Source organism: Pseudochaenichthys georgianus, chromosome 7 (genome assembly GCF_902827115.2).
Source record: "Pseudochaenichthys georgianus chromosome 7, fPseGeo1.2, whole genome shotgun sequence".
NCBI classification, from domain to species: Eukaryota; Metazoa; Chordata; class Actinopteri; order Perciformes; family Channichthyidae; genus Pseudochaenichthys; species Pseudochaenichthys georgianus.
In genome coordinates, this window is record NC_047509.1 from 19,773,487 (window position 1) to 19,786,142 (window position 12,656).

Consider the following 12,656-nt stretch of genomic DNA (forward strand, 5'->3'; position numbering starts at 1 on the left):
CGTTACAGAAAATGCATTGTACTTACTTCTGCATTAATAGGGGAATCATGTCTCCAAACATGATGCAATACATAGTGTACTAAAGAAATCAGAATTCTCTTCACAGTTCATGTGAAAGAGAATCAGTTTGTAAAAGAATTCAATCAGTTTTTTAAAGGTTATTCCAATAACAGCCTGATTCGAATCACCTTGCTCAGGATGAATGATTGCACTGCCTTCAAGGTTAAATACAATATCAGAGCGGTTTTTCCTTTGACTGAGCCTCATAAAAAGGTTAAAGCATGCGCACACCCACTCGAGGCATAAGATGTGGGTAGAATCTGAAATGCTTTTAAGAAATTCACCCACAGCTTTCCATCAGATACCATTTTTGCATATTCAACTGCCTAGAACTATATTTAGTGGTTGAAATGGTGCACCACTCAAGAGGATCCATTACTAATACAAGACCATTTTGTTTACCCAAGGATGTTTTTACAACTTTAACCACTGGTCAGTTTCACTGAAGCAGTTGGTCACTTGTTCCCAATATGACTTCAAAACACTTTTAAGGCACTGCCGTGTCTGAACTCTACACATCTTAGCATTTGGAATAGTTGTCCAACACATAATATGCACTGCATCAGCAGAAATTAAACAACCCATGTTTATAAAGTTATTAACTTGAGTTACCTCTGCACCACTAAAGTGATGGACACAATAAATCCATACTTAACCCACTGGAACAATTCTGAAATTAGTCATTCAGCATGAGTACTATAGTAGAGTGCATTTTGATCCTTTAAGATTTTAAACTACTGTACTTCTCAATAGTTACACTGTAGTGAGTCTACTTTTAAGCAAATATCAAAGTACTACTACAGATTATAGGAACACCTGGGAAAGGCACCTCCCTTGAAAACAAACGGCTAGTAAAAACCAAGATCTGCTAGTTATTTAGAAACCAAAACCTTTAATCACAGTATAAACAAAAGTTGAGGAATTAAGAACAATGAGTCCAGAATGTCCCGAGGAAAAGCCTGTTATCCAGCAAGTCTTCAATCAGCGCTCCAGCATGTGTCAGCTGCTGCAGCTCCGCCGCCTCGTGTTGGGATGGGCTCCCGTTGTTAGGATGGGCCCAACTGACAGACTTCACACCGGGAGGGTCCTGGCCTGGGTCTTCAGCTGCTGCTCACCGGGCTGCTTGTTTCACCACATGTGCTGCCACAGCCATGGCGGAGAAAACAGCCTACTTGGACCTCTGCCTCATCTTCCTCCTTTTACGCTTCAGTCTGAAAAAGGTTTACAAGAGGCAATGAGACTAAAATCTTTCAACATGTTGAAACTTGTATTTGGTAGACTTGGATGTGTATTTTGCAAATAGTCTTATTTTTTATTTTTATTAACTTTATGCATACTTCTTAATTAATGTTAAGCAATCTTTAGCTCTTTAGTTGCTGCAATATAAATGTCGCCTCTGTGGGACGAACAAAGGTATTTTGATTCCGATACCATTGCATCAAAAAACATGCGCCATTAAGTCTTACCTGCGCATGCGCTTCTTCCTCCACTGTAAAATAGAAAAGAAAGACGACGTTAAATTACTTGGTTAAATTATGTGCATTTTCTTAAAAGACAAGCACATGTTTGCAACGGCTGTTCAACTACACATACAAATGGCATAATACAATTGTTACAACTAAAAGCAGGTGAGAATGCCGTGCTGGGCCGTCGACATGCTCAAACTGGCTAGCTCGCTAATGTTAGCATCACCAGGAACAATGATTATTTAATCATACAGACATGCAGTACAAACCTTAGCTCTCATGCCGAGATGAGAAGACTGAAAAGAGAAGGAAACATGCGAAGGATTAGTTGGATTGATTCAAAAACACCATGATTCACATGGATTGTGATCAGCAGCTAAGGTCTCACTTACCGAACGCTAGGGAACAGTCTGCAGGAAGACCGTCAAAACATGGCGACGTCCTTTTTATAGTGGTTTTCATGCGTCATCTTAATGTGACCGCGGGAAATATGGGAAATGTAGTTTTCTGGAAAGAAAAATACTAGGTACGTGAAGCCAGCGCCATATAGATAGTTATAATAAAATATTATATAGTTATATTATAATTCTATTATACAGCTCTGCGTCAAGCCATAGCTGTAGCCTTTTATGTGATTTGGATGTATCTTGACCTGATCGACCCAGTTTATATGTTATCTCTTCATAACTTTGTCCTGTGCACTATGTAAAATAATAAATTATAACAAATAAAAATAAACTAGAACGTATTTTATATTAGTAGAGATTTTTTCTTAGGTGATTAGTAATACTATATTGATTCAAATATATTGTCTAGCTAGCATTTATAACAGTCATGTGGTATTTTTTACATTTAAACTGTGTTGTGTGTGTTTGAATTTCTTTTTATACACGTTTCTGTATTTTTAGGCATAGTATGCTCTTACAGACCAACAAGAAACTAAATACTGATGCTTCTGAATTTGTTCTACCCAAAATATTTTTCCTGGCAGTGGTGAAGGATTTAACAGAACATTTACAAACAGTAAATTAAGTCAAAAAACCAATATGAATATAGCTTTAGTTTCATCATAACCTCAGTAAGTCTAAAATACATTCTACATACTTTCCTCATACCAACAGTGTGTTTGTAGTACACAAGTTAATGCTGGTTGTTAAACTGCTGTTTTCTAACAAGTTCCTGATTCAGATTTTAAAGTTTAGGATTTTAATATCACAAATTTATCTAAGAATATCTAATTATGCCGTATATGGTCATATATTCCCCAATAACGTGTTCATAATAGATGATTCCTTATTTATTTCATAACCCTTTTTACTGTGTACCAATCTTATGGTTTATGACTGATTTATGCAATGAAATAGGATTCATATTATTTGAGGGTTGATCATTAGTATTCAAAATCATAAAAAACACATTTTTCATCAGCATAATAAGGTGAATACACGCAGTCCAAAGACACAACTACACAAATGATGTCAGGTGGCTTTTTAATGTCTCCAAAAATAGTCTCTGAAACTAAGATTTGTTTTACAAAATCATCCATATATCATCAGGTATGGAGTTCCTATGTAAACACAGACTCGATGGTGGCACCAGAAAACTGAATGCTGAACCCTTTGCAGGAGTTGAGAAATATTTTCTTGTTAAATTGCTCAACTACAAGGTCTTCAGTTGTCAGTTTGAAAAATTGTTAGCAGAGTAACCTACAGTTTATTCCTAGTAGAGTACACAATGTACTAGAGTAGACGGACTAAGCGAGAGCAATATAAATGCGGTAATTAATGTGACTAATGTCAATCAATAATGATGTCAAGCTTAAAACTTCATGGTTCAAGACAGGTGTTACACATTTCTGCCCACGACAAGTTAACACTCATTTCAAAAAGGCATGGCTTCAGTTTTAGGACCTCAAGGAATTTATCCAAATGCCACACAAAATACACTGACACAGAATTGTGCATTCATCATCCTTGGCCGCTCTGTCAAACTCATTTTATTTTCCATCTTTCACTACAGTTATGTGGAGAAAGGGACGAAGGCTCAAGGAGAGTCGAATGGTTAAAATGTTCCAGTGACTATTATGCCCTTTCACAAAACATCCTCTTTTGTAGCAGAATTGTCCACTGTTAAGAGGAGAGGCTGTCTCAAGGACAATGAGATTTACTAGGGATGTACAAGTGTGTGTGTGTGTGTGTTATAGGTGGAGTGACAGAATTTAGGAGCAGCATCATCCCAGACTGACATCAGTTAGATTCAGAGGTATTCACAGCGGCTATGCCCGCAAGTGCCTCAGACAGCTGGGACAGAATGATTCATGACGTCTGTTCTTTGGGTCATCACATGTCTGCTAGACATATTTATTCTGCAGCTTCAGTCTCCATTGCCTGGCCGGTTGCAGTCTCAACAGTCTTTGTAGCCTTTTAAAAAAAGAACAAAAATATACAGATATTAAAAATGATTGAAATTTAATAAAAAGGAAAACATTTGGAGGAAGTATTTTTTGATGCTGCCCTGTAACTCACCTTCTTTTTCTTCTTCTTCTGAGTCTTGCGGCTGGCTGAGCTTTGAAGCAAAGTCTTAAAATGAAAAAAACAAAACAACAATGACTCTCATATCCTCAAACAAAACATCAACACATGATGGCTTTGAGATGTAGCACATTTTACCTTCAGCTCTTCGTCCTGAACCTCATGCTCAGACTTGTAGAGGTCTGGGTCAAAGAGGCTGTTTGTGATTCGCAGAGGTCCATTGGCCATGAGCAGCACGGTGAACTTGAACTGGGCAACAAATTCACCTGGACAAAGAAGGGATTGAAAGTTGCATTAAACGGTCTGACTCAAGTTTAGAAATCAAAATGTTACAGTTCACAGGGCAAAATAAGACATGGACACAATTGTACAGATATCTCTAGAACACTCTACAGTCAATGCCTTCATCCTACAGGTACTGTCAGGCTCGAGACTACGGTCACTGCGGGGAAGTCTTCTGCATCCCAAACCCATTTTCCATTGACATGACACGAGGAAAACACCCTGTTCTTCCCTGATAATGCTACATTTTGAACAACAAATATTAAAAGAATACACTAGTGCTGTTAGTTAACAGAATAAAATCAAGTCTTATTTATTATGACTTTTCTTCTAACTGCATATCAGAAGAGACAGGTAGAGTCTTATCAACACTGCCAATCAGAAGGATGTATGAATATGCTTCTCTTAAATTCAAATTCTTTAATTTAAAAACTGCAAATGACTTCATTCTTTTGCAGAATGACAATAATGAAGCAAACTCTTTCAATGTCATGTAGTTGTGCTGCTACAGGTACCAATGACATAGAAATACAGTCTGACAGTTTGAGGACACCCCTATACTTTATTTTCCATGGGACAGAAAATACTTTGTCTACATGATAACAAATTGAATATATTTTCTTTCGGACAATATGTCTGACGATTGAAGAAGTCACCTTGGGCTGAGAGAAATTCTTTTGGACACTTTCACTATTTTCTTTTGTCATTTTATGGGCAATTCTATTTATCAATAAAAATGTTTTCCTAAATGGAACTCTTAATATGAACTGATGTTTCCCTAAACAGGATGCCATTTTCTATTTATTTGGAGGCCATATATCAGAGGATCGAATTCTGTGTATGGACCACTAGTTGCTCAAAGCCAGAAGGTTAAGCAAATAATAAATCACCCTGGCCGACAGATTTAAGTATAAGAACATCTTCCAAAGATTTCGGAAGAATAGTTCAGACTTCACTTCATTTTGTTCCCATATAAACAAACGGATACGATTGTTCTTCAACTAAGCCCTTAATAACAGCCCTTCTTGTTCCCCTCACCTTCTTTCTCATGCAGCACGTTGAAAGGCTGCAGAAGCTCATGTTTGGCACACTCCACCACACCCAACCTGGCCTTGCCTTCGTCCTCAAATGCTCTGGTGATGAAAATAATAATGAGTGGGTGAAACTTCTGTTTTTTAAAAGAAAAATTCAAGTGAAATAATTGATGTTTAGTTTTAAGAAGCTACCTCAGGGTGAACGGCATTGTATCGAAGCGCCTCTCCATCTCACTGAAGAATGTTCGAGATGTCTTCATCTTTAAGCCGTACACCTTGTTGGGGTCTCGTTTGTAGACGGTGGTCCTCTGACCTCCATCCCTTGCCTATGATGCAAAACATTATATTAGATATGCTTTTAAGAAATTGTAAAAATGAAGAGAAACAAATCACATTACACCAAGTTTCCTCTCACCTTTCCCTCTCCAGTGCTGATGAGCACATCCACTGCATATACCTCATGCACTTCAAACTCAGCCTTCTCATGGTCCTTTCTACAAAAACAAAGGGACAAAATCATCAACTGTTAAAAACACCCATCCGGTTCAATGTTAGGTTAGACAGGAAGTAGTGGTTGAGTGAACTCACTTTTGCTGGTCTGTTGGGTTTTGGATGATTGTTTTCTCCCCATCGATCACATGTTGTTTGAGCTGATGGGACAGCATCCCTGCACACATTGAAGGCATATGCTGAGTCAAGCTGGTCAAATGACATTCGGAAATGTATACCATTCGAATCACAAGGGTTGAAGGTGCCAAATGTTCATAAACACCCACCTTCAATAGGGGAGCACTTAAATGACTTTGCAATCTTGTTCCAGGCGTCTGTGACCTGGGAGTTCTGATGGAAGAGAGGAAATTATATTTATTAGATGAATAAAAAAAAGAGTCATGGTGTTACTTTTGTCCGTGGTCATGGCGGGTGAGTTTTACCTTGTTTCCTGGCTTAACAAGACGAATAGCAGCCTCAGCACACAGGTGCGCCGCAATCAGAACGTCAGCCTTGCGTCCAGTCAGTGGGGTTTCCTGAAGTGACACAAAAGGAACGTTTATTAGTTAGACATAAGAGGTTACGTAGCAAAGTTTTACTAGCCATTAATGGTGTCGTATAATTCAACGCTGGCGACAAACCTTGGTCACTCCAACAACGAAGCTGTGAGCCACATTTGAGATGAAGCCATCAACGTGCACACCCAGATCACTGTGTAAAAACAGAACAGGAAAACATGAGCCAGAGAAAGTATCTGCAAACCAAATATAATCTATCGTGTATCTAGTTCACAGGATGGATAAGGGAAACATTTTGTAGCTTACATTTTGACAACATCTCCGTCCTTCAGTATGACATCAGGGTCACTCTTCAGAGGGGAGTGATGGCATACGGTGTTGTTAACCGACACACAAGTAGGAAAAGCACTTCCTGCGAGAGAGAAAGAGGGTGAATGAGGAGTGCTGACAGAGACATTGATGATGACTGATGAACTGAAACAATAGGCATACCTTTCTTCATGTCTTTCTCCTTCTTGAAGATCTTCCCCGTTTCTGCCATGACAAAGGCATCTCCCTTTTGGCACAGGCTGAGAACAGAGACTCCAGGCAGAGCTGCCTCGACCACTGTCTTCAGAGCCTCTGCAGGACGAGAGAGAAAAAGGAGCCATGATGAAGTAAAAATGGTAGGTCAGTAAGCGAGTACATATGGGCTGCAGCTGATGATTATTTGCCTTGTTGTTTATTTGAATGATTATGTTTGGGGCAGTTGATTAATATTAATATTTATTTATTCGCTAACCCCCAGTTCTAAATAATATATTTTCTGTTTATTCATTTGATTAATCCCTAATCATTCCAGCAGTATTAAACAGGCTCACACACTGTGGAAACATAGCACGGTTAGTTAAAAGAAGGCTCACTGTTCAAGGTTCAATTAATGGCTTGTGTGTGTCCACAGCATTAGAGTATCATTACACTGTGAACAACTAAACTGGAGTAATGTCAGGTAGAAAACAAACATCTGACAGATTGTATGACAGCTGTACATCAGCTTGAAACAGCATAATGCAAGCGGTAAATTAGATGTCTTAACCTCAGATAAGTAGGTCAGCTGTGATAAATGTCAATACAAAATCACAAGGACACGGTGTCATTTATGCAACACTGATGTAAAGACCCTACAGAATGAATCTCCACAACCTAGCAGAGGTCCAAGGACAGACTGGGAATGAAAACCGACCATCACTAAAAATGTGTACTGAGCCACATGATTTTCTTTTCATAAAGATCAGGATAATTGGAACATTGAATATTTTAAGGCTAAAGTTAAGTGTTTCCCTAGCAACACAAATAAATTATCCGACATTAGTTTAGTTCAGATTAACTGTGGCTAACACGTGGAGGTTTTACTATAGGTGTATTTAAATGGCACGAAGGTCAGCTCTTCATTAGACTGTTGGCTTGCCAAACAAAGACTGTAGAGCAGCTAACAGGTGTGAGTGTGTGTAACCTTTGAGTGTTAAGATGTGCAATGTGAAAAGGCGTGTTTTAACATGCCTTTTAACTGGATTAATCAAATGTAAAAAAAAAATATTGGTGTTTTGAATGCTAAAAAAAAAATCTGAAATATTGATATGCCTTAAACTATAAATGCAAAAGACTGATGCTTTTAGGCTTGTTAGATTAAGATTGTAATCACATACAAAACAACTTCAAGGTAAACTATTTATTCCACACTAATGATGTTGTGTGCATACACGTGGTCTGAAAACACTATTTGTTTGAACCACAAGCAATAACAGCATGTTTAGCAACGTTTGCGATTCATGTTGGTTACTAAAAATGTACAATGTGATTTAGTTCAATACGTAATTTTAGTTGGACACGCAGTAGTAGGTATTTAACTCACGCTAGATTCTACTACTTACTTTAAATGACACCGTATAAAACAACAAGATTTCCAGTTTCTCAAGTTACATACCACTTTTATATATCTCAGTTTGAAAGCCCTGTATGTTTACATTTAAATGTCGGCTACTCAGTATTTGAAACAAGCCCATATTGTTGTTCAATTGTATACTTGTCATTGTTATCCGTTACGTTAGCAGTCGAAGCTAGCTAACGTTTGCTAGTGATGTAGCTAAGCCACATAGCTGCTCAGCTAGCTCACCAGGCTAAGTTGACAGCAATGGGTTATGTTAAATAAAAACTCGACCTAACATTACAAGCTATAACAAGCGTTATGCTGTATTGGTATTAAAACAAGGCCCGCTATCTAATATGATCTGCAGTTGGTACTGATGCGGCACATGGCACAGCAGCTGCCTGGGTATGACTAGCCAACACTGCTAGCTAACACTGCTAGCTAACATCACACGGGTCCTGATACTTATGGACAGTCAAAACGGTGCGTTAAAGCTGCATTTCACTCACGATTCGCAATCTCGGCCCCCATCTTATACTTGGTGACCACCAAGTCATCAGCGATGGTCTGCTCCTGTGAATCGTCATCTCCAGACATGTTGGCAGTGTTGTCTGCGAAGTCAAGAGTAACTTTTTGCCCGGCGGTTGTCAGTCAGTCACAGTACGGACCACGCTGCTCTCCGATCGGCCCGCCCGACTCCAGCAGCACAGCTCTAGATCCCGCCTGCTGCCCAAGACACACTTTACGGTCAAGATAGTTCACGGCATAGCAGCGTCTTCGTCGTCGTGTTACACCCGAAAAAGGCAAGGGTGATATTTTAAATCACATCATCTGTGTTTAAAATTAAACTATGGACAAGTATTCATAGCCAACATCAAAGTATGCTCACTAATAGCTGTTAATGTCTTCATTCTGGCTATGGCAATCTTTGCTGATCACTTACTCACATTAAGAGTCACTTAATTTCTATGGTATGGAAGAAGCAACATTGACTGAAAAGCTGATACTGTGTTACAGTATGTATGTACATGTGCTTTCAATCAATCAATCAATCAATCAATCAATCAATCAATCAATCAATCAATGTTTATTTATATAGCCCAATATCACAAATGTTACATTTGTCTCAGTGGACTTCACAGTTTGTACAGAATATCAGTATGACAATACGACACCCTCTGTCCTTAGACCAGGGGTGCCCAACCTTTTTTGAACCGAGAGCTACTTTTAAAGTTGCCAGTCTGCCGAGATCTACCAGTCCAAATAGAGAGGCGTAGCCATTACTGACAGCCTACTACCAGGTAAATACACACTTCTACTTGTATAAAACTGACCTTTGTACGATTAATACCTCGTAAAATACTACAGATCCTTTATCTTACCTCTTTCTAATCTACACACATACAAGTATGTAACTGAAGTTACACAACAGTGTTGTTGATACAGAGTTGGAGTTTATTCACACGTCACACACTACAGTGGGTAATGTTTTCAAGAAACATTGAACAGTGCTGCCACATATGACACAGGGAAAAAAGAAAATACTCTGAACCCTTTCTTTGCCATTATATACAAATAGTGTTGCTACAAAAGTATAAATTAAGCTTACTAATAAGACAACTCAGATCTGAAGCTACACAGGAATCTGCTGCCAAAGTGCAATAAATAAGACAAAATTAATAGAATCAAACCCTTTTTTGTTGCATTTTAGTAGAGTATAAAAAGAAATGCCTTTTAATAGGATGCAAGCAAGTTTCTTAACCTGAATTGATAATAGACTATGATCAATTTAAGTTTGCATTCTTATACCATTGTGTACAATAATTATAATGACTAAGTTCAAATAAACTAAAACTCACAGCTGATTAATAACGGTATCCAACTTGAGTTTTTATTATATCAAAAACCTATTGAAATGCTACTGTTATTTTTACTGTCCCCAAAAAGCGCGTCGGCAGCCTCCAGGAAAGCTTCTTTCACAACTTCGCCGTCTTTGAAAGACTTCATGTGTTTCGCAAGAACGTGACTGACACGATAAGATGCTATGGTAGCAGCCTTGCTCTTGTTGTTGGGCCTGGTGAAAATGGACTGCTGTGCATAGCTGTCCTTTCAGGTCTCTCCCCTTTTGGGAGCGTAGAGCAGAATTAGGAGGGAATTCCGTCTCGTAGCGTTTGTGCACTGTTTTGAAATGCCGCTCCTAAATTACCCTTCTTTGATAAAGCCACGCTCGCATTGCAGATGAGACAGATGGACTTTGAATTGGAATAGATACAAATAATCATCCTCCCACTCGGAGTGAAAATGATATATTTTGGGCTCTTTTGCTTCTGCCATAATTGCGGTCTTGTGTGTGTGCGGACTCAGTGTTGCCAACTCCATAGTAAGGAAAGTAGCTATTGGCTGTCCGAAAAGTCGCCAGAAGTCCCTAAATGACGTCATTGTTTAATTTGCATATCATGTAATGGCGGTAAAATAACGTTCCACCCCCTTCAAGGATCAAAACTTGAAACCACCAGGGTAAATCCAGACGACAGTAGATCAGAAATGTCTCTATTAGAAAAAGTAGAAATACTTTTTAGTAGAAATATCCCTTACAATAAAGGCATATAGTATGCCCGTGTGTCATCTCCAATAAATGTCTTCAACCATCCTTTAAACTCAGCGTGATTCCCACTCCTTTCTGTACTTTTGTGAATACAGTTTAGACTGTGACACGATGACCTACGTGGATGTTTAGCTTGTCACAGAGAGGCACACACACAGTGGACGAGGTGATTGTTAGGCTGTGGCCACACGAGGACGAAAACGGCTAAACCAAACGCATAGGATTAACGCAAACGCAAGGGAGTGGCTATATACAGGACGGTCCTGTATATAAGGTCTCTGAAATGGCTATATACAGGACGGTCCTGTACACAACGCCAAATGGCTATATACAGGACCGTCCTGTACACAGCTATCTGAGGCTGCGGCCCCACGAGGACGAAAACGGCTAAACGCATAGGATTAACGCAAACGCAATCGCAAACGGCTTCCGTCCACATGCAATAATTATCCGGATAGTGTCTGCCCACACGAGACCGCTCCGTTTAGCTCCAACCGCTGGGGAAGCTGCAGTACATATGCAGGAGCCTCTACGTGGCGCTGTAACTTCCTCCACAAAAGCAGCGAAGAAGCATGGTTGTCATGGTTGCCCTTCTGTTTATTCTCCGCGGTGGGGGCCGAGGGAACCGGGCAGAGTTTTTCGCCAGTCAGCTGTATTAAAGTTGAAATCTTCCGGACAAAATTATAAAAGTGCCGGTCAAAGGTCTTCTTTGTTATTTATTGAGCTTTAAAACAAATGAATTCTTTCACACACACATACGGGTTTTGGGCCGAGGGCGACACCGTACTTCCGGTATGCACCATTTCACGCGAGGTGCAAGCAGAATATCATAGTCTATTGCCTTAATCAATCTAGTCAACTCTAAAATACCACATATATGCAATGGCATGATAATATTATTGTGACAAGTGGGGTATTCACCTGGTGTTTCCAGAAGATAGACGTAGATGCTGCCAAAATCGTCCGAAGGCCACTTTCGAGGGTCGTTTTTCCATACATCTGCAGGCAATCAAGGGCAATCGGACAACCCACACAGCTCTAGTTACCCTGGTAACGACCTAGAGCACACCCCTCAAGTCCAGAGATATAATCCGAAGACATGCAGCGATTTCTTCGGTTATTAATTCAGAAAACAAACCTAGTGCGCTCTGCCTGGCTACGTTAGCTAGCTGTTTACGTTAGCTAGCTGTTTACATTAGCACCTCCAGGAAAATGGCGGATTTATATATATATCTATGGCGCGCGTTGCATTGTGGGTAGCTCGTGACGTCACTGTGTGTGAAAGAATAACGACTCTATATAATATAATGATAAAATACACGGAGCCTCTCTTTTTCCTCCCTCTCTTCGGACAGCGCCAGTGTCTGTCTCATGCAGCAGCTCATCCAGTAATCAGTGACCCGGCCGACTGTAAAAATAAACATATTTATAACTAGTTTAGGGAGTTTGAGAGGTAATTAAAATAGCTAAGGGTGATGATCTGACTTGAAGTGTGTGTTTTGCTGCAGCGGGAGGAGCTGCAGGTGAGCAGAGCTGCGTGTCTCCGTCCTGTCAGATTAGACTTCACTCGCGAGAGAAAGATAAATAATCTGAATTCAGGGTGCAGTTTACTTTGACGTGGGGGTGAGCAGCAGAGGTGGGGAGAGGCGGGGCTATTGCCTCATCATTATTGCTGTAGATGTTGCACAAACAACTGTAGCATGGTCAATAGCGTCCGGAGCACGATAGCAACTCTGCGATCCGCCATTGTTGTTGTTGTTGGTGG

At 39.8% G+C, this 12,656-nt stretch overlaps 1 protein-coding gene and 1 long non-coding RNA gene across 2 annotated transcripts; both read right to left on the reverse strand.

Moving 5' to 3' along the window:
• Positions 1-932: 932 nt before the first annotated feature.
• On the reverse strand, positions 933-1,979 carry LOC117448859 (uncharacterized). The gene is made up of 4 exons (XR_004552415.2): positions 1,919-1,979; positions 1,796-1,822; positions 1,527-1,549; positions 933-1,271 (listed from the first exon to the last, which is right to left on the reverse strand). It is a non-coding gene; the product is annotated as an uncharacterized lncRNA (long non-coding RNA).
• Positions 1,980-2,999: 1,020 nt separating this feature from the next.
• On the reverse strand, positions 3,000-9,013 carry pa2g4b (proliferation-associated 2G4, b). The gene is made up of 13 exons (XM_034087706.2): positions 8,796-9,013; positions 6,873-7,001; positions 6,687-6,792; positions 6,504-6,573; positions 6,306-6,398; positions 6,150-6,213; positions 5,962-6,040; positions 5,789-5,867; positions 5,566-5,699; positions 5,378-5,472; positions 4,196-4,323; positions 4,052-4,105; positions 3,000-3,946 (listed from the first exon to the last, which is right to left on the reverse strand). Exons 1-13 carry the CDS (start codon positions 8,881-8,883, stop codon positions 3,887-3,889), a joined length of 1,179 nt encoding a protein of 392 aa, XP_033943597.1. The 5' UTR covers positions 8,884-9,013; the 3' UTR covers positions 3,000-3,886.
• Between the last annotated feature and the right edge of the window lie 3,643 nt (positions 9,014-12,656).

What these genes read in the sequence shown, in the direction of transcription:
- pa2g4b (XM_034087706.2), bottom strand. Translation starts at nt 8,883, where the DNA reads ATGTCTGGAGATGACGATTCACAGGAGCAGACCATCGCTGATGACTTG. An exon ending in TCGTTGTTGGAGTGACCAAG is followed by an intron (nt 6,399 to 6,503) that starts GTTTGTCGCCAG and finishes GTGTCACTTCAG; the next exon opens with GAAACCCCACTGACTGGACG. An exon ending in ACAATGCCGTTCACCCTGAG is followed by an intron (nt 5,473 to 5,565) that starts GTAGCTTCTTAA and finishes TTTCATCACCAG; the next exon opens with AGCATTTGAGGACGAAGGCA.